Genomic DNA, 23197 nt, shown 5'->3' on the forward strand with positions numbered 1-23197 from the left:
TAGATATAAAATTTGTTTAACCTTTATTGAATTTTAGCATACTCTACAGATCATTCTATTGAGGTTTATTTAAAATATACACAAACACACACAGACACGTGTGTGCAATGAAATATATATACCAAGTAACCACAAAGTAACTACTCAGCCCATAGAAAGAGAAGAGAAAGCATTTAATAGCAAAGCAAATTAATTCGGTTTTCTCTATTTCTTCTTACTAGACAAACCTTTTGTCCATGCTTTATCAATTCTTCAAAACTCAATTCTGGTATCTGTTTGTCTAAGAGGTTGATCCTAATCAAACAAAACTAAACCATGAACTAGATCCACAGATCTTTACACCTGAGTCATGTGCACTAACATGTGAAATCTGTACCTGATTTAATATTTAATTACAAAGTGCACAGACTCCATTATGCATCAGGGGTTTTATTTTCCTTACTGTCAATGCTTATTATCCACCTTTTTCAAATGTTTATTTATGCTGGTACTTTGTAGCAATCTAAGGTTTATGTTTTGCTGGTACTTCCAAATCAACTGCAATTAAGTGGTACACAGTGTCCAGAAAAAGAAAAAGTTAACACAGCCTCAAGAAATATCTCTTCACCAGCAAAGCAGCAGCAGCTTTAGACTGGACGACAGACTTGCCCAACTGATGGTGAGACAATAGCTGTAAAGAATTCCTCTTTACTTGGAATTGGTCTTAATACTTTTTAAAAATCTATATAAAAACAAACAAAGCATACTACAATAAAGATAGTCTCAAAGGTTCCTCCATTAAAAATGTAAAATAATAATGTGGAAAATTCCAAGCACCCAGAAAGAGACCAAAATTTTCTAAATTAATTATGGAAAAGTTAAATCTGAAAATGTTACATGTTTATTAAAAATTATATGGAATGTTTTAGTAACATGATTATTAATGCTAAAAGGTTAAAACACATAAGGGCTTTTTTTTCCCTTCAATTTTAAGTAACTATTTTAATTACTCTGTTTATGGCTGTGCACTTACAGAATAACTAAAATATCCTAAGCAGATACAAATGTCAGCGTACAAAATAGTTTTATCCATACTGTTCACCTGGTGAGTTTTTCTCTGTTACATTAATTTACCTATACATACAGACCTAGAGAGGGGAATACTCTTATAACTTATTCTGCTTGAGAAAGGGTTGAAAAAGAATCTAGAAATATACATAGAAAATTCTACACAAGATCCTCTACCTACAAAATTCAGTGTTCCTTTCCTGAAGTCCTGAGCTGTCCATATGCACATATTGTTGCTTCTGAATTAGAGGCTGATTACATTTTAAATCATTCTGTAGGAGAAAAATGATGAAATTTTATGATGTTAAATGTATGAACTGGGAGTATATAATAAGTTCTCTAGAGTAAGTTGTCATTGTTTATATATTTTGCCAAATTTATAAATATAAAAATCCAGCACTGCACAAAAGAACAAGGGATGCACCAAGAACGTCAGGGTGGGCACAGAAAGATCCAAAGGCTGCACATGAGACGGCGAGGAACACCTGTGAGCAGGAGCAGCCTGCGGAAGGCCTCCCGAGTGAGGGGGCCCCAGTGGACACCAACTGTCCCCTCCCTCCTTAGCAACTCTACTCCTCTCCCCACCCACACTCAGGTAGGGTTATCTGTAATCCATTATTCTATCTAAACGCTGATGTGAAGTGGAAGGTAAGAAACACTGGCTATGCTAAGACCTACAATCAGGGAAATAATTTTGAAATCAATCATAAAATCATGAAAAAGAATTAAATAAATACTTTTACATGTTATATAACTCTATACTTCATGTTATATAAACTCAACTCTATCTCTACATTATCAAGAAATAGTATTCAACTCCTAATATTAGAATCAAAATCAAGATCCACGCTGACTCAGTTCCATGATTTGATAAGTATCTAATTTACACTTAGAATGTAATTTTGAAATTATACTTAAAACTTAAATTCCCTGCAGAAAATAATAAATATTAACTTTACTATATCAAAAATTACAAATTAGTCTAATAAACAAAAACTTTAGGAATAATGCAATATCAAAATTTTAAAAATCATTTAGGGTAGGAAAGATAATTCAAGCTATGTTGGAAATGTAAGAATGTGGCGTGAGAGTGAACGGTGAGTCTGGAAAATGCCCAGGGGGCTCTGGAAAAGTGCTGCTGCTGCCGCCGCCACAGAGACCTTTATGCTACTTTCATCCACGATTATATTTTAATTACTTTCAAATAATTTATTTTATTATGGAGTGCTAAAATATATCATTTATAAAAACTCATTTCAATTTAAATCAAACTGATGCTGAGACAACAAACTCAACTGTGCTTTCAAGTTTTCACGTGATATGAAAGTAAATACTCCTAAGAGAACTTTGTAAGACTGAATTAATAAACATCTTTAGAACATCAGTAGCATATTTTAGGCTAAAAGCCCCTATTTTAGGCAAGTAGAAAGGTAGTTTTAACTAGAATGGTTTAATACAGACAACTAGGTTACCTGAGTAAAGACATTGATCCAAACCCCTTTTACATTTGGGGATATACTTTGCAGAAGATTACTTTCCAAATAGTATTCTATTTAGTCTCCTATTAATCTGGTATTGAAATAAATTGCTTGGCTTTGGACTATTAAAAAAAAGAAATAAATTGCTATTACTTGAGCAACTTTCATTCTCTTGCTCACAGACACACAGAAATTCGTAAGTCACAAGAAAATATAGAGGTCACATATGAATAGTAATTTTCCTTAATATGAAAATTTCTTTATGAATAAAGTATAGAAATATATAGTAACAATAATCTTCTTCACTAAATGCAAAGGAGATTTATCAAATTTAAAACATTAAAGTTAAAATAGCTTGGCACATAATTAGAGAGTGTGTGGAAAAAAGAACTCTCATCAATTAGCCAGTGATAACGAACGAATAAGCCAGTTTCTGTCTATACAAACATACTCTTCCTCTTGCAATCAACCACAGAAAAATGTACTATGAGACTAAGTTCCTAAATTCAAGGAAAAAATCAAATTTAAAATATTTCATCTTCAATGCATAATCATTTGAACAACAAAAATTCTCAACCAAAAACTTTCTTCTATAGGCAAAGGAGAAAGGTCAACATTGTATTTCCATTTTATGCACATTTCTTTCACTCAGGAATATACATTTATAAAAAAAACAAGAAAAATACTAAACCCAACAACAAATTCTTCAAGAAAAAGAACTATTAAAATGAAATCATTTTTTATTAATAAAACAAGAATTATACTTCAACAACCCTAATTTTAACAAAAAGGGGAAATAAAACTGTGACTTTCATAGGACTTTAGAAAAACATCTGGCAAATACAAGTTCACTGAGTGCAACAGCTTTACCCTATTAAACACCAACATCCTTTAAACTAATTTCATGAAAGATATGTAAACAAACCATGAGACATGAAATTTCTAAGTAATTCTTTTATGTTGAAAAATCTAGCTTGAGGTAAAAGTGAAATGAGGAGAAAAATCCAGTAGAGTACTCTATCTATCTTTTTACTGACAGACTTGAAGTTATTCCTTCTGCTTCACAGATAAAAACTATTTTGGAGTACTCTCTGCTTTGATCCCATTCATCTTGCAGAAAGGATATGGAAAAAAAGTAAAAAACACTTCTAGTCCATCAGGTGCTGCCAGCTCTAGCTCTGAAATCTACCTAAATCCATCTACTTCTTACCTCAATGTTTGTCCAATCCATCAACCACCTCAACCCTAGACCACCATGAGAACCAGCTAAAATGCTCTTCTCGTTTTCACATTTAGCCCGATACAATCAATCCATTCTCTAGAGAGTAGCCAAAGTGATCTTTTTTTTTTTTTTTTGGTTGTCTGCATCTAACTTTTGAAAAGTTTACTGGATTATAATTAACATACAATAAACTGCCTAAAGTATATAATTTGGTAAGTTTTAATGTAAGTATACACCTGTGAAACCATCATGACAATCAAAATAAGGAGCATATACATTATCTCCAAAAGTTTTCTTGTGCCCCTTGGTAATCTCACCTTTTTCCTCACTTCTCTCTGTTCCTCCCACCCCTATACCCTATATACCAGGAGAATCATTGACTCATCTCTTTTGTCATTATATGTTAGACTGCATTTGCTAACTGTGCAGCACTGAAAGAAAGGAAGGAAGGAAAGAAGCAAGCAAGCAAGGAAGGAATAGAAAGAAAGTAGGCATTATTTGTGAGAACCAGTAGAAAATACAAACAGAAGATTCTAACAAATTTTGGGACATTAAAAGCATTAAAAATTGAATATAAAGGAAGTATATTTAAAACATTTTAAAAAGTAAAAGAAGGGATGGAATAATGACTAAGAAGTAAGAGATTATGGAAAATGATTAAGCAGACTTGAAAATGAAAAAAACTATAACTTTTAGAAAGAAACATAATAATTAAATATTTAAATAAATGGTCATTTTAATAGCTGATTAGAAACACTTAAGAAACAATTAGTGATATAAAGATATTATCCACAATGCCGGAGAGAATCAAAAAATGGAAAAGATAAAATAGGGTTTGAGATATGGAGGACAGAATAATAAAATACATCTTATTTCCAAGTAGAATTCTAGAGGAAGAGGAGAAAGAAAATGGGGCTGACATAGTATCATATCTTCAGTACATCTTTCTGGTAAAGAGAAACTCTTACTATTACTTGGTAGTCCTCTCAATCTCTAATAATACTGTTTATAGTCTATTTCATGTGTTATTAATATAATTAGGCCAGCTTTATTTTGTTTGTATTTGCCTTGTGTAAATATTTTATATAGTCTCCCATATAAATTTTAATTTAAATGTGCTTCCTATAAATCTATGTAGTTAGATTAGAATTCTTTTGTTCTTATATGACAATCTTTATCTTTTAACTGGAATGTTCGGTTCATTTTTAATTGTAATGACTGGTATTTGGAATTATGTCTATCATATTCTTTGCCTTCTATTTACCTGACTTTTAAAATGTGTCATTTTCTCTGATCCCTTGCCTTCCTTCACATTGGTTGAGTTTGGAAGTTTTGTTTTTGATCTCTGTTTTTTTCATGATACTGTAGAAAATTTGCATACATGCTTAACTTATGAAAATCTACTTTTAGCTATATCTTTACTCTCCTTCAGAACAATGTAAAAACTTAGGAGATTTTATTTGTGCTGCTCTGTATTTCAGTTTTTTTTTAATTCAAAAAGGGTACCTTATTATTCCTTTATGCAGTCAATATTTGTGTAGAGACTCACTAGAATGTAAGCCCTGTGAAGGCAGGAAGTTTTTGTGGTGGTGTTTTTTCAATGTTATACCCTAAATACTTAAAACAGAGCTTACACACAGTCATTGCTCATAAATAATTATTAAGTAGGTTAAGTATACCCAAGTAGTTAGTGATTTTTTTCTCATAATATCTTCCTTCATCCCCTTGGGATCATTTCCTTTCTGCCTAAAGAGTAATTCTTAATCATTTCCTTCAGTAAGCAAGCAACTATTGGTACAAAATACTCTCTGTTTGTTATCTGAAATGTCATATTTTCCTTTCATTATTGAATGATACTTTGAAGGTGATATAGTTCTAAATATTTTTCAGCAAAGTGAAGTATTGTTCCACAGAATTTTGTCTTCCATTGTTGCCTGTAAGAACTTGGTTGTCAGTCTAATTGTTATTCTCTTGAAGGTACTGTCTTTTCTCTCCTGTTATTTTAACAGTTGTCTCTTTATGTTTAATTTCATATGATTTCATTATATATACATAGCAGCAGATTTCCTTTATTTATTTTTTTTGAGATGCATTAATGTTCATGATTCTGGGAATTGATGCCTTTCAGTAATTCTAGAAAATTCTCAGCTATTATTATCACTTCCAATATTATGTCAAAGTGGTCTTTTTAAAACATATACCAAATCTTGTCATTCCCCTGTTTAAAAATCTTTCAATGGCTTTCAACTCATCTTATAAAAGCAATAGTCAAATGGCAGTCCACAAGACCTTCTGTGATCAGGTCTCTGCCTACCTCTCCTCAATCATATATTTCCATCTTAGCCCTTATACCATCTTTCAAATCAGAGTTTCTCAACCTCAGAACTGACATATAGGGCCAGATACTTCTTTAATATTGGGTACTGTCGCTACATTGTAGGATGTTTACCAGCACCGCTGGTCCCTACCCACTAGGTGCCAGTGGCATCTCCACCCATAAGCTTCACAACCACATAAGTCCCTACACCTTGTTTTAAACAAGCCAAGCTCATTCCTGCTTCATGGCCTTTTCCCCTTTCACTCTCTCTACCTGAAATGCTTATTACTCTCAATAATTGATCTGTCTGACTGGTTCCTTATTACTGTCTCAGCTTAACTGTTTGGCCTACACAGAGAGGTCTTCTCTAATCACCCTATGTAAATTTGTACCCACTTCCATCATATTTATAGATGGCATTTAACACGTCAGGGTAAGAAGTACTCAAAAAGCAGTTGTTATAAGAATGCATACATGTCAGTATCTGTGAGAAAAGTGCTTAAGTGGCAGGACCATATTATGTAATACTTGATGCCTAGATACTCTCTTATACTGTATCTGCTTGTATCTTCAAATGCACCCATTCTAATGTACCATTAATCCTTTCCTTTGGAGGCATGGTAGCATTACTGTTATAGGCAATGTACTGTTGTTCGTTGTGCCTTAACAAAAACAGTCCAAAATGAGATTATTCTTCCAGAGGGTGAAGAACAGAGAGGCATCTGAACTGTTCAGAAGAGCCCTGAAAGCACTGAAGACCCAACCTATGGATACAAATGGGCATGCAAAGGGAATCCTCACGTGTTCTTTCATGTACACAAGGACCCACCATTATATCTAAGCACTTACTCCTTAATTTAACTTGTTTTAAGTATGTCAATAATTTTTACTTTAAAAATAAAAACACAACAGGAAAGCATGACTTTGGTTACTTCAAAAGCAAAAAGCTACAATGAACGAAATGTGACAGTTGAATCTGAATTGATCCATCAGTTTTTAGTGTTTTTATGTAAACTGGTAAAATCCATCCAGGTTAACCATATGTTGAATAGTAAAACGCCACAAAATTATAGCATCTCTAAAGTAATCAGTAATCAAATTGTATTCCATTCAACTATAAAAAAGACTGACTTATGTCACAGAGTCCTTTTAGTTATTTCTGGAATTGTTTTGATATTATTACTCTGAATATACATTCTTTAAAACCATTAGTACAGATCGTCTTTTTAAAATTATCATGTCATTGCTCTGAGTTACTAAAATATATTTCTAAATTTTTAATCAAAATCACTGGTATTAAAAATGATCACTCATAAGATCATTTACATAAGAACTATAGAATGGGCAAATGAGAGCTTGCAGACCTACGTATGAGTGTGAGCAAAAAGTTATAGCATACCAGTTGTGCACCATGAGCTTCTGCACGGCCAGCAGAGCATTATACCGGACCTGCTGGTCTTCATGATGCATGTGGTTCATCACCAGCTGCTTCCCACCAAGCTGCTCAATGACCCTGCACACAGAAGAGACTTGGTGAGAAGTCTGCAATTATTTTCAAATTCATACTGTTCATAAACAGAAGGTTCAAATACCAAAAAGCTAAGGGACTTTTTACAAAGTTACAACATACACCAGGCATGATGTCGTGTGCCTGTACTCCCTGCTACTTGGGAAGCTGAGAAGGGAGGATGGCTTAGGTCCAGGAGTTTGAGACCAGACTGGGCAACATAGTGAGACCCTATGGTAAAGTAAATAAATAAAAGTTACAATATTTGTAACTAAACCAACACATGCCTTTTGACATCATTTTCTCTGGATCACAGATTTAAAGTATTCAAATATTTTCTCTTTTGAATTCCTAATGATAAATCCAACTGTTGTTCTCATTTCTTAATCCAGGAAAACATCATCTACCTAGATAGCACACAGACAATAGTATTCTAGATTATAGTTTTCTAGGTAGCCGAGTATTAACTTATTATTGTATTTCTGGCTTTCTTAAAATCAGTATTGACACCATCAAATCTTTATAATAACATAAGATTAATATCAAGTCCACTAGTGACCATGCTGTGTGACAGACTTGGGCTTGGATGCAAGGTAGCAGAAGACAGAGGATTAAAGAGCATCCATGTTAATTTCCTGAAAAAGACTATCGAGTTTAAGATATCTGCCCCTTTCTTGTAACAAAAGGATATGGCCATGTGACCCTCTGAGCAGTGAGACAGAGGAGAAAATTCGTGTCTTTACGAGCACCGAAATGACAAACAACCAACACTGCTTTCTATCACCACACCCCTCACACCCTGAAAATCCACTTATATTACAGACACAAAACTAAAGTGAAAATGGCTACGTGCTTCACCAACAAGAAGAAAGAGGCTCTCTATTCTTTTGCAATGGTGTGGTTATGGACAGAGCCGTGGAGTTCCTCAGCCCTAGTATACTTTAACGTAATAGGGTACTGGGTGGTTTAAGACAAACTCACAGATCAGTAAAGTTTCTAGGATTAGGAAGAAATAAGTGAATGGGGGTTGGGATGAGAGGGAGGCTTTTACCTATATACCTTCCCAGTTTTTTAAAAAAGAAATTTTTGAATGTATTGAGGAGAAAAAAGAATACAATATAAGTATATAATGAAACATTAATTGAACACTTATTATGTAGCAGGCACTATCCAGTAAACATTATCCTATCTAACAGATCAATGCAGCCATTTATCAGACATGTGACATTAAGCAAGTTATTTACCTCAGGAATTCTTCCCTGCCAAATAGGGAGAATAAGGACATCTCCCTTACAGCAGTGTTGGGACCACTGAAGGACATAAAGCCCATGTCCCCACACTATACTGTAAGCCCAGGTCAGTTGCCATGACAACTATACAAGGGCTGCTCCCTTTCTATCCATTCTCCTCACTGTGATCAAAGGGATCTTTATAAAACTCTCAATATCATTTTTCTTGCTTAAAACAATTCAGTGGCTTCCACTGCTCTTAACAAAAGGACCGAAATCCTTAGAACAGCTGATAAGGCCCTTTACACAGCCCCCCTCCAATGCTCATTCTCTGGACCTTCCCTGAGCACTGAGCTATAACCCCCACCTGAAGGAAGCCTGTCTAGCGCACGCATCTTCTCCGCAGGCACATCACGGCCTTCTGTGCTTACTAACGCTGCACAGCACTTGTGCACTATGGTTGGGGGCCACCTTAAACAGTAAAATCACCCCCAAAAAACACAAAAATGAAAAAAAGCGGCACTAAATAGACCACAAGCAGGACACCTTACAGTACAAGAGTGAACACAAAGCGGCAGAACGGTGCCTTGTCCCACCTCCTCTAGAAACGTGCCCACTGACGACTCCAGCAAAAGCACCACGAGTACTAATACAGGGGTTACAAATACATTTTAGCAGGTAGGCAAATTCACAAACCTTGAATCTGTTAATAATGAGGATCAACATACAATTTCAGAAAGCTGTCATATTGTGAACAAAATATGAATGATAAAAAAACAGACCACACACCATTTACAATAATACCAACACAAGCACTTTTTCCGCAGGTTGGGCACTACGCTAAATTTTTTATTTCACGTAATCCTCACAACAAATGTACTTCCTAGCACTCTTATAAAGCAGTATTTTTGACATTTTATACTACCTTGCCCCTTACACTATCTTCTCTTACTACCACCAGCCAAGAAAATTTTGAAGAGTTTTGCTTTTAATAATTGATATTATGTTCATTTATTAAGCATTCATTTATAAACTACACATTATTGCTCTCCACCCCAGCAAGCCTAGCAGAACTCATAGAGGGTAGATAACCTCACCTCACTGAAACTCACACTGTTATGAAATAAACAATTGTTCATCTCATCCTTTCAATTCCAGATGTGACTGAAGCACCAGTTACTTCCAGATTATATAAATCTCCGACATCATAAATGCTTTAAAAAAAATGGCGAGAAGAATCCTTGCAGTTGGTAGATCAAAGATATCATTTAAAAGACAGGATATTTTGGTGATTTACTTTTGAACTAGATTCAAGTACTTCATTTATTAGCTATTGTCTACTAGGGATAAACTTGCTAACCATATTTCAAAACAAACTGAGTCGAAAGCATGTTAAACTTTAAGGACTTGGAATATAATACATGATTAACAAGCTCAACAATAGTAAGAACATGAAAGAAATACACCAGCTGGCAAAACACAGAAATGTAATTTTAGAGTAAACTTTAAATATCCTAAAAAGCACAGAACTATTTTTGCTTGTTATAAAGATCTTTTTCCTTTGTAATATAGTTTAAATAATTCAGATGAGTTTACACAAAATATCCTGATAAGAATTCTATTGCTTAGCATTCTAGTAATGGCTATTTAGAGGCTAATAAAACTATATTACACTATAACATGATTCCACACATAATGCTAAAAATAGTTAAGTTTCATGTATGGTTCCATTTATACGTAAGTGGATACTTTTATATCTATGTAGCAATATGCCCTCTACAGTTTATAAATTCAACAAGCACAAATACCACATCTATTTTGTTCCCACAAAAGAAGGTAATTTTTTTTAAAGTAAAAAGGTAACTTAGAAGAATTATGGGGAGTATATAAAACTCTGCTTTTCCAATCAGAGGTATACCATTTTTTTTGAATAAACCTATCATTTGAGTTCTAAATATCAACATGAAATTTGATATACCAAAATAATTTTCTAAGATAAATGACTTGTGGTAAAAATGAATATATCATGAAGAGTTTGGATTTTCCCCACGTTTTGAAGTGTTACTTTTATTCATGAGGAAAAAAATGAACAAGGGCTATAGTTAAAAATCATATCCAAAAGCCACAACTGAATATCAAAAAAAATGCTTTTATATTGCTGAATGCAACCCAAGAGTAGGCTGGAAGTTTTACTATCTCACAAGAAGCAACATTCCATTTTCCTGCTTTTGTTTAGAATGGGCTTATCAACTGAGTATCTGATTAAGTATTGAAGCAGACTTTTGTGGGAAGGCCACATATAATCTGAATATTCCAAACTCCAGCAAAGCTTCTAACTCTTGCAGCCACTCCTGCCAACTGATAGTAGTGACTTAGCATTTTCTAATTCAGTAGCAATAAAGAGTAAGAAAAGAAACTGAGTACAGAGATCCTGGCTTATGACTCTAGAAGCCTGTTCTAGGTACCTTGGTAAAAGATCACACTCAAAATAATTCCTATAATTGACATGAAAATTATCAGTAATTTAAAGTGTAATTTAAAGTTTTTGAGTATTATGATTAATCTTTTAAAACATTTATTTCAAATTATTGGTCTGCAAATGCACTGAAGACCTATTAAGTTTGAAAAAACCTCCTGTAACTGAGAGAAAACACTATTTTTTTTTGAGAAGGCTCAAAGAAGAGAGTCTTCAAGGTACTACGTGATGAGAAAATAATTTGAAAATATATCTTAAAAAAGAAGGAGCAGGATACTGCACGAGAAATAAGTTACTCTGGGGAGAGGCTTTGGAATAAAGAGTGCAAATGTTGATTCATGCTATAAATACAAGCCACTGGAAGGACACAGTAAAGGAGTAGCATGGCCAGAGATTCAGGCCAAAAAAGACTGCTTCAGCAAGAGCATCAAGGACTGACTGCAGCAGATGGTATAGTATAGAGAATGTCAAGTGTGGTGCGAGAGATAATGCTTACTAGGGGGAGACAGTAAGGGATGAAGAAAGGGATCTGGAACAGAAGTGGATCCTGCGAAGGCATAACAGGCTTCTGACAGGGCAGTAGATCGGGTGCACACAGTAATATCCAAAAGAAATATGGGAAACACCAGCTGGTTAGTCATGTCAATGCTGAGTCAGTAAGTGAGAAGGTAAGTTCTTTAGTAAGCTTTTCATTTTTAGGATTTTAGATTACTTTAGACTATTATGATACTTTTACCTTCATTCACTTTTTAGCAGTTATAATTCTAAGAAGGTTATATCTACAGATACAAACAGAATAAAAACAGAAGGCTGTTTTTCATGTTAAACACATCTTGGATGGGTTAGAGACCTTGGTTATTAGCTATATTTATATCTGCCTTACCTAAAGATCTTTAATGTTCCACAGCAAAATAGGCTATTTTTGAATGGCATTAATCTCAGATAGTTCTTGATGTTATAGTCTTATGAGACTTATGAAGGTCTTAATGTTTACCCTACTTGCAGCTAACAAGTTAGCCTGTCATAGTTTGATGGATGCTGGTAGAAGACACAAGACTCCTAGATCTCATGGACAGTATATTGCTCACAGCAACAGAAGTAGCAAGATACTAGCATTTTTGTGCTGGTTCCCCAATGCCTCAATTTCTACTTGGCAACATAAAGGGAGCCAGATGAGCTCCACACATTATACGGAAGAGAAACCCTAAATTTATGGAACCCAAATCTCTCATATGGCAGTAAGCACACCTGCCTCTTGCCCCTAGGCAGAAAAATCTCTTCAAAAAGGGCATTCAGTGTCTCATGTTGCAAGTTCAGAAACGCAAGAGAAATGTTTTTGCACAGTATCAACCCTTCATTTCTACATCATCTTGCTTGTTGGCAAATTTACCCATGAAAACAACACTCCCTGGTGGCTCTGATTAATCTGGCTGGCACAGGCTGAGACCAAGTCCATTCGATTAGTCTCATATGCCACTTAATTCAGGCTACTTCCTACAAGACTCCAAGCACCAGGATGAGGCCAACCTGCAGCAATGACCTCACCACCCACATGCCCCAGCATCCTTGACCCAACCAGCTAACCAAATGAAACGAATCATCAGAGTCTACAAGGGTAGCTTCCCCCATACTTTTCTGAAGGCTATATGATCTACTGGTAGCATTTCCTGAAATATTTGAAGGTCTCTTATAACCACCCCTAAAGTACAAGTTACTGTGGCTTTGGGAGGAAGGTGAGCTAATGCCTGGTTAGCATATAAGAAGCACAATACCAGGGTACCTGTGGTGCACCTAGAAAGTTGTTTATCACTGTTGGGGCTACCCAAGTAAGACCTTCATGACTTGGGGACATAAGCCCAGAGTGGCTTCCCAGCTGAATGAAAGACCTTAGGAGTCCCAGTTCAATTCAAATACTTGAGTCTAATTATTTCAGGAGTGACTATACTATTTGTGCATGCCACCAGACAAGGGACATCTGTCTGCACCATGGAATGGCTGAGGGATGGCTTCAGGATTGGGAGTAGGGAAGGCACACAGAACTGTTGACAGGCATTTTGCTTGAGCTACCTTTATCCTTTCTGTTTCCAACATATTTCTCAGATTAAAGAGAATGGTCATGAAATTGTAGTCAGAACTGTCTGGTGATGGATGACAGACCCAGCTGTCAATTAAGAATAAGGCACCTGTAACAGCTTGGGAGATATGTGTGTTTCCTTTGAAGAAAGCTCTTGGAGAAATTCACCAAAAACAATTTATACAAGGAGAACTATGAAACACTAAAAAAAGAAATTGCAGATGATTTAAACAGATGGAAAAATCTACCGTGTTCATGGATTAGTAGAATCAATATCATTAAAATGACAATATTACCTAAAGTGATCTACAGAATCAATGCAATCCCCATCAAAATACCATCAGCATTCTTTACAGATCTAGAAAAAATAATTCTTCACTTTGTATGGAACCAGAAAAAACCTCATATAGCCAAGGCAATCTTAAATAAAAAGAACAAAATGGGAGGCATCCGTCTTCCTGACTTCAAGCTGTACTATAGAGCAATAATAGTTAAATCAGCCTGGTAGTGGCACAAGAACAGAAGCATCGATATCTGGAATAGATCTGAGATATCAGAGATGAAACCATCAGTATACAGTAACCTAATCTTTGATAAAGCTGACAAAAATATACAATGGGGAAAAGAATCTCTCTTCAATAAATGGTGCTGGGGAAACTGGTTAGCTACATGCAGAAGAGTGAATCAGGATCCCTACCTCTCACCTCTCACAAAAAATTCACTCAAGATAGATAACAGACTTAAACCTAAGGCATGAAACCTTAAGAATCCTAGAAGATGATGTTGGGAAAAACCCTATCAGACATTGGTCTAGGCAAAGAATTTTTGAGGCAACCCCCAAGGCAATCACTGCAGCATCAAAAATAAACAAATGGGATCTGATCAAATTAAAAAGTTTCTGCACAGCCAAGGAAACTACCAGTAGAGTAAATAAACAACCCACAGAGTGGGAGAAAATATTTGCTCTCTACACCTCTGATAAATATCTAATAACAAGAATCTATCTACAACTTAAAAGAATTAACAAGAATCTATCAAACAATCCCATCAAGAAATGGGCAACGGAAATGAACAGAAACCTCTCCAAAGAAGACAGAATAATGGCCTGCAAACATATAAAAAAAAATGCTCAAATCTCTAATCATCAGAGAAATACAAATCAAAACCACAATAAGATACCATCTAACTCCAGTGAGAATGGCTTGTATCAAGAAATCCCCATTCTCACTAACGTTGACTCAAAAAAAAAAAAAAAAAAAAAGAAATCCCCAAACAACAAATGCTGGCAAGGATGTGGAGAGACAAGAACACTCTTACACTCCTGGTGGGACTGCAAATGAGTGCAACCTTTGTGGAAAAGAATTTGGAGATACCTCAAACAGCTAGAAATAGAAATACCATTCGACCCAGCAATAGCATTGTTGGGCATCTACCCAAAAGAGCATAAGACATTCTATTATAAAGACATCTGCACCCAAATGTTTATCATAGCACAATTCACTATTGCACGGTCATGGAAACAATACAAGTGCCTGTCAATTCATGAGTGGATAATTAAAATGTGGTATATGCTCACAATGGAATATTATTCAATTCTAAGAAACGACAGTGAGCTAGCACAGTTTATGCTATCCTGGATTAAGCTTAAGCCCATTATCCAAAGTGAGGCGACACAAGATATGGAAAATGGGCCCCACATCTATTCGCCATCAAATTGGTACTGACTGATTAAAACTATGGTGCTCAAATGGTGGTAGTGTTCACCAGGGATTCGGGGGGCAGGGGGGAAACCCACATCTTAGGGATGTGGCGAGCATTGTTGGGGGAAGGGCATACCTCTAACCCTTCTTAGGGAGAGGCAAAGATATACAATGTAACCAAAATGTCAAAAAAAAACCCAAACTTTTATCAGGTGTTGGGCAGGCGGGGGGGGGGTGGAGAGGAGAAGGGTGTATACTTACATAATGGGTGCGGTGCGCACCACCTGGGGATTGGACATGCTTAAAGCTCTAGCACGTGGGGGGGTGGGGTGGCAGGGGCAATATATGTAACCCTAACAATATTTGTACCTCCATAATATGATGAAATAAAAGGAAAAAAAAATTCGCTGAAAACAGAGATGATTAATGTCTCTCCCTGCCCTGTGTCTCTGAGGTCTGAGGTGTTCGCTTCAGATGCACTGAGGTTATTGTCATCTTCCCACCACCGCAAAATCAATTGTGTCCCATTCACCATTCTCTAATCATCTCTTAATTGTAACCAGACCTTTGGTCTGAAGGGGCCAAGTACAAGGGGACAAGGGCATTTCTGAAAAACTTGGAGAGATTCATTAAATCCCCATCTTTAGCCTATGTGAGTCACTACAGAGGGACTTAGTGAGCACTGCACTAACCAAGCTGTCCTTTTCCTTATGATCCAGGTTACAGGTGTCAACAAACTTTTTCCTAAGGGCTAGATAAGTAAGTATTTTAGGCTTGCGGGCCATATGGTCTCTGTTGCAACTACTCAATTCTTCCAGTTGTAGCTAAAGCAGCCATAGACAATATGTAAATGAATCGATAAAATGTTAAATAGTCTGATAAAATGTTCTGATAAAATGTTAAATAGTCACCCAGCCATGAGTTGTGATATGCTGACTCCTCATCTAGATCAATGAAGTCCAACAAAGGACTCCAAGAAGCTGAACCAAAATTAAGTCTAAATCCCTGAAGCCCCCATTTGGCTGGACTGTGGAACACCAACCAGGCTGACCTGGAGTTGCCATTAAGGGAAAGAAAGAAGCATCATGCCTAGGATTGGTCAAGACAGAATCCCAAATTTTCAAGATCTTTCATCCTTTGCATTACCCAGAAAGCTGCTGAGAGGAAACAACCCCCTTTCTAGGGACAGTCACATTAATATGGCAAAACTATCATGGCAAGAGGAGGAGATGAGAAAGGTAGAGTCAGAAATCTTTTCACTTAAATTTTTGAGGAGGCTATTGCAAAGCTCAAAAATGCCAGATGAAGGAGGATGGTAGGTAGCAAGGAAGATGCATCAAGTACCTTGGCCATCAGCCCACTATTGAGTGGCCTTTGAAGTAAAAGGCACACTACTGTCAGCATCTAAATGGTGAGGAAAACTGAACAGGAGACACAAACTGGTTTTGAAGGTCAAAATTATTGTAGCCAGGCTCAACCAATTTGAGTGTAGTGGCAACACTGTCACCTGAAAACCTATGTCATGACAGCCCTGAGAGCAGGCCATACATATATCCTTTGTGGTTGGTCTAGGAGAAGTCGGGGGGGAGGGGGGGGCACCATGCCTCACAATGTGCCTCCCTCACCGTGATGCCATAGGATTAACTGTTGGCAGGAATCACTGTCGACATACAGTAGTAGTGTCTGCATCAGAAATAGAGAGTCCCTTTCTTTTTGCCAACACAGATGGATGTGTTGCCATGTCTATTGCATGACAGACCCCAACAGCAAAGATAGCAACTTGGGCAGTGAGGGTTTGAACAGCAACTACAATTTGCTTTCACAGTTCTGGCCTAAGAGGCATGTCTCTAATTCACTAGTCTACAGTTTTTCAAGTGTCAGCTCACACAGCTAGGCCATTGGCAACATCCCAGGAGTGAGTAAAAATATAACAGTTCGTCAAGGAGATGATGGCCACAGCCATGAAAGCAGCCTTGAGTGTGCCCACCAAGTATAGTGGCCACATCCACATTGGCTCTGCATAGCAGCTACTGAGGTTGAACAGCTGTGGCAGCCTGACCTTCCCTCGAGTAGTAGCTGTCACTTTTTCGTGTAAAGCTGAGATGCCGTGGGGCCAGCTTGCTATATCATTGAATATCTCATTTCCATTTGACCAGTGAGGCCTGTTGGGTCCATCCCACCTTGTTAATTGTGGAGACTGAATTGACCCACCCAAGAGTAGAAATGTCAGCTCTGAGTCCCAAGCCCTCCCTGGATCACTGCAACAGCAATAGAGAGCTAGCTGCTTTTCAGAGGGGTGTGTTAAAATACTTAGGAATATGCTTGGCCAAGGAGATGAAAGATCTCTACAAGGAGAACCATGAAATGCTGAGGAAAGAAATTGCAGATGACACAAACAAATGGAAAAACATATCATGCTCATTAATCAGTAGAACCAACATTGCTAAAACGTCCATACTGCCCAAAGTGGTTTACTGATTAAAGGCAATCCCCATTAAAATGCCAATGTCATATTTCAGATTTAGAAAAAATAATTCTACACTTTATTTGGAACCAGAAAAGAGCCCAAATAGCCAAACCAATCTTAAGCAAAAAGAACAATCTGGAGGCATCACACACACTACCAGAACTGAAACTATACTACAAAGTTATAGTAACCAAAACAGCACAGTATTGATAAAAAAAAAAAAAAGAAAAATAGAAACATAGACCAATGGAACAGAATAGAGAACCCAGATATAAAACCATCCACATACAGCCAACTGACAAAGCAGACAATAACATATACTGGGGGAAAGAAGCCATGTTGAATAAATAGTGCTTGGAAAATTGGATAGCCACATGCAGAAGAATGAAACAGGAACCCTCTCTCTATCACCACTTACAAAAATTAATTCAAAATGGATAAAATACTTAAATATAAGATACAAAATCATAAAAATTCTAGAAGAAAATGTAGGAAAAATTTCTCTAGATATCAGCCTAGGGAAAGAATTTATGATTAAGACTCCAACAGCAATTACAGCAGCAACAAAAATACATAAATTGGACTTGATTAAATTAAAAAGCTTCTGTGCAGTGGGGGAAATAATCAACAGAGCAAACAGATAACCTACAGAATGGGAGAAAAATATTTGCAAAGTATACATCCAATAAAGGGCTAATATTCCGAATCTACAAAGAACTCAAACAAATGAGCAAGAAAAAAATAAACAACCCCATTAAAAAGTGGGCAAAAGACATGAACAGAAGCTTTTCAAAAGAAGATAAACAAATGGCCAAGAAACATCAAAAAATGCTCAACATCACTAATCATCGGGGAAATGCAAATTAAAACCACAATAAGATATCACCTTACCCCTGAATGGCTTTTATTAAAAAGTCCAAAAACAACAGACGCTGGCATGGATACAGAGAGAAAGGAAATCTTATACACTGTTGGTGGGACTACAAATTAGTACAACCTCTATAAAAAATATTCTGGAGATTTCTTAAAGTACTAAAAATAGACCTAAGCCAGCAATCCCACTACTGGGCATCTACCCAGAGGAAAAGAAGTCATTTCAACAAAAAAACACCTGCACTTGAATGTTTATAGCAGCACAATTCACAATTGCAAAGATGTGGAATCAACCCAAGTGCCCGTCAATTCATGAGTAGATTAACAAAATGTGATGTGTGTGTGTGTGTGTGTTTACTCAGTAACAAAAAGAATGAATATCTTTTGCAGCAATTTATATGAAACTGGAGACCATTATCGAAGGTGAAGTATCTCAAGAATCAAAAAACAAATACCACATGTACTCTAACATTTGGAACTAATTGACGGGCACAAATGGGCACAGAGGTAATAAGCAAAAATCACTGGAAATCAAGAAGTGTGGAGGGGCGGGGAAGAGAAGTAAAAAGTCATCTAATGGGTACAATGAACACTATTCGGGTGATGGGCACACTTATAGCTCTGACCAAAGCATTATAAAAGCTATCCATGTAACAGAAATATTTGTATCCCCTTAATATTTTGAAATAAAAATAAATAAATTTTATTTCATATTAAGGTAAAATAACAGATAAGGGCTTGACATCCCAGCCCTGTCAGAAGTATTTTCATTTAAATGGAAATTAATATTTTATACCAACAATATGGAATTACAATAATATGAGAAAAAGTTCTTGAAGATTCAGCATCTTCTGAATATTCTGAAATCACATTACTTATACAATCACTTATTCTTCCCTTGTATAAGCCTCACCCATGTGTCTGGATCCAGGCAGGAGCTACAAAGGTAACAGGAGAATGTCTTGCTCCCAGAGTTGGTGGAATCCTAACATCTTTTCTCCTTAGATCCTAATCTGCTAGCCAAGATTACCCTATTATAGTTGTTTAAAAAGAACAAGTGATAGCACTGGTTGGGGAACCTGCAATGATGGAATTCAGATTTTGAAATGAAGAAAGTAACTTGATTTTTTTATGCCTTGGTTCCTCCGTGCTTAAAATTATAAAAATCACTTCTTTCAAAAAAAAAATCATCTATAATCCCACAGATGACAGACAACCACTGTCAATATTTCCATTGCTTTGTTTCATATAGTATGTGTATATTCATATCTAATAACTGCAGTTGTGCATTGTTCAGCTTATTGTTCATTGTGACAAGCATTCTCCCATGTCATCAAAGATTCCTGATATTATGATATCTGCATGTACCATACTGTTTATGTCATCATTATTGAATATTTTGGTTATTTTCAAAATTTTTTGCTATTATAAATAATGCTTCAAGAAATAGTGTAGGATCTTTTAATGTTTTCTTTTAAATACAGAGTGAAGCAAGAATATAATATTTTTGTTACAGGTTGAACATCCCAAATCCAAAAATCCCAAATCTTCCAAAATCTCAAATTTTTGAGCACAGACATGATACTTAAAAGAGATGTTTATTGGAGCATGTCAGATTTCAGACTTTTAGATTAGGGATGCTCAACCAGTAATGCAAATATTCCAAAATTTGAAAAAAAATCCAAAATACTTCTAATCCCAAGCATTCAGATAAGGGATACTCAGCCTATACTATTTTTCCCCAAAAAAAGCTTTTTATCCTCCTAGTTTCCAAAAATAGTTTTCCATTTGTTTTTGAAACTTCTTGTAATGTACTAAGTTCTTTTACAAACACACACACTCTTATATACCTGTATCTGTGCCATCTGCTTTCTGAAGTGTACCTAGAATAAGGTTCCATGCAAGGGTTTGCACCACTGGATCAGAATGAAAACATCCTGCAGTTCAAACACTGAGTGATTCATTAACTACACTAATTTTCCACCATCCTGAGTAGTTTCCCATCTGCCACTTACCTACTGCTTCTCTAGAAGAGCTCCCACTGTAGGGTAGACCCACAGTGTTTAGATATTTATACACAATAAGAAGTCATGAGGAATTATAGAATGTTAATGTCTCCAACTACAACCGTGGCTCCACCAATTTTTTCCACACATTCTAAGAAGTCATGGGTTTACTCATTTTGATATTGTTACTTGATAAACAAGATAAATACTGTTATATTTCTTCCTAATATATAGCTTTGATAAATATAAAATATTAGCATTAGTAATAAAAGCAAATTCTTCCCTGATTGGCAATACTCTGTGTGTTTTGTCATGCACCTATGCCAGGAAAGTAATGCTATCCTGACTTCATAATGAGAAGAGAAGATGCTCTATATTTGGTAATTTTCCTAGACTCTGCCCTATATCTCTCTTCCTTTAGTTGATTTTAATTCATGGTCACCTTTGCCTATAATAAACTGTGAGTTAATAATAATAATAATAAAAGCAGCCAACAGTTATTAAGCATTTACTTTATACTTACCAGCACTATTCTAAACAATGTACTCATATTAACTCATTTAATTCTCACATCAATCCTTACATCAATATTATTATCACTCCAATTTTATAGATTAGGGAACCAATTAGCAAAAGAAACCGCACTACACATTCCTGTTTTTCCAAACAAAATAAAACAGCCCTTTTGTCGCATTTACTGTTTTGCCCCTTGATACAATATTGATACCTTGATTTCTTATTTTTCCAAAATAAACCTGACCATCCCTTTGTTGTTAATGTATCTTAGTAAATTTAAATTATGTGACCAGTATCTCCTCCTCTATAATGCCATACCCTGTACTTTGAAATATAAAATTCCATTACTATTCATCTACTATAACTGTTCTTTACAGATGTTATATTTCCTTTTATACTTTGAATCTACTAAGCTCAATAACGATGTCTAATTCATTTCTATAAACACAAATAGTAACTGAAAAACAGCCAGTGCTCACAAAATGGCTATTGAATTAAATCATACAAACCAAAGAAAATCTTTAACATGAAATAGCTAGTGCAATCTCTGTTGGCCACTACACAATAGTATTATGAAAGTGTACTTATATTTTTATACTATTCACTTTTAGTTGGGTTGTTCATAATTCCTACTATACGGCAATCTTGATTTCACTTACTCTTATTTCTTTGCTAAACTACTCTGTTTTAGGTAAGTACATTCTTTAGGATTCTATGTTGAAGGTTTCAAGAAACCAAATAAAATTAATGGTTTTCTCTTACCGTTTGCCTCGTGGATAATGCCGCACATATTCTCCAACATCATGGGCAGCAACAGCTAAGACTTGTGGATCATCTGACACTTCCAAAAGTTTTGTCAAGATTCTGAAATAAATAAAATCCAAAGAGAGATCAAGTTCTAAGTTTTCTATAGAGCACAGCAGAACACAAGTATAATGCAGATATCTTCCTGAAAATAGGCATTTATAAATCATTTTTCTAAGGATTTTACTGTTACATATGTTAGCAGTTTCCAAACCATTATACATACATAACAGGTTACTTTTAGATTCACAACACATACTATGCATAATTCCCAAAATATCAGGGACTCGTTCTCTCCATCTATCTCAAAAAAGACAACTAGAATGTGAGTAAAGTTATTTTAATGTAGGACTACCAGTGGATCATTGCTAATATTTTTTAAATAAACCACTTGTAAACCACAGGATCTATTGTTAGCACTGGGACAAATTATTTTCAGTGTCCTATGACCAAGACGGTGGACTGAGCACTAAGCACACACATCTTCCCTCTCTCTGGCTCAACTCTAGCAAAAGGGTGGAACGTGTACCTTACAAATAGAATGAAATCCATAATGGCAAGTGAATGTTTCTTAAAGATGGCAGCCCAAATCCAGTTGGCATCCAACTCCCTTGCCCTCCTAGCACTTTCTCATACTGCTGTTGAAACCTGATGGGTACTTCTCAGAAAGCAGCCAGGTACCAAGGGCAGAGAAGGCTCCCCTTTGCCACAGTTTCTGTCTCCCTCCTCAAGGACCAGCAGGGAGAGAGTGCATCTACTCAGGGATACACATGTCCTTGGGAGTAAAAGAATAGGAGGCTGACACTGCTCAGAATCCAAGAAAGCTAGGAAAGGACTGCCTTCCTCATGCGTGCAAGTAGAGATCATTCAAGAAATAGATTATTCCAATGTTATCTTAACTGCTCAATGGCCTAGAAATAAATGGAAAAGATCTCAACTCATTCTACAAGCACAGCATAGTTGTGGTAACCAATCAAAATGGGTAACTTTTTTAAATACCTAGGTAGAAGAGACTAAAATATTTTTTTAAAATGCTTTCTAATATTCTATCAATATCTGCTCACTTGAAACAGATACATAAAAACCTTAACAAATTAGCAAATTGAAATCAGTTGTATACTGAAGAGAATTTTTCAGTTCTGAGCTCAAATGTCACCTCTTACATAAGAGCCCATGGTCCCCCCTAATCAATATCCTCTCCCATCATTCTCTTCTCTACCTGTCTTTATATTACATATTTATATTACCTATTAACTATTTGTTTAGTCTTTCCCAAATACAATGTAAGCTTAATGAAAATAAGGACTTTGTTTTGACATTTTATCTGTAACTCCTAGATCTGTACTAACCACAGAACAGATGCTCAACACTTGTTGAAAAATAAATAAAGCATTAAGTTGGTGAAGCCAATTAAGAAAATCAATTTTGACAGCTTCTGATAGAGTGTAAAACACACAGACCCTTTTCTATTTCTTTTCTTT

General features: G+C 35.8%; 1 protein-coding gene across 5 annotated transcripts in view; it reads right to left on the reverse strand.

The window, feature by feature from the left end:
* ATP6V1H (ATPase H+ transporting V1 subunit H) overlaps positions 1-23197 on the reverse strand; it is a 119985-nt gene that overhangs the window by 15543 nt on the left and 81245 nt on the right. For all 5 annotated transcript variants that reach the window (XM_076005298.1, XM_012751765.3, XM_076005297.1 and 2 more), the window contains 2 exons: positions 21675-21776; positions 7464-7577 (listed from right to left, as the gene is read on the reverse strand). In XM_076005298.1, the coding sequence (XP_075861413.1) occupies positions 7464-7577; positions 21675-21776 (216 nt within the window). The remainder of the gene's footprint in view (positions 1-7463; positions 7578-21674; positions 21777-23197) is intronic.

The sequence above is a fragment of the Microcebus murinus genome, chromosome 7 (genome assembly GCF_040939455.1).
Source record: "Microcebus murinus isolate Inina chromosome 7, M.murinus_Inina_mat1.0, whole genome shotgun sequence".
NCBI classification, from domain to species: domain Eukaryota; kingdom Metazoa; phylum Chordata; class Mammalia; order Primates; family Cheirogaleidae; genus Microcebus; species Microcebus murinus.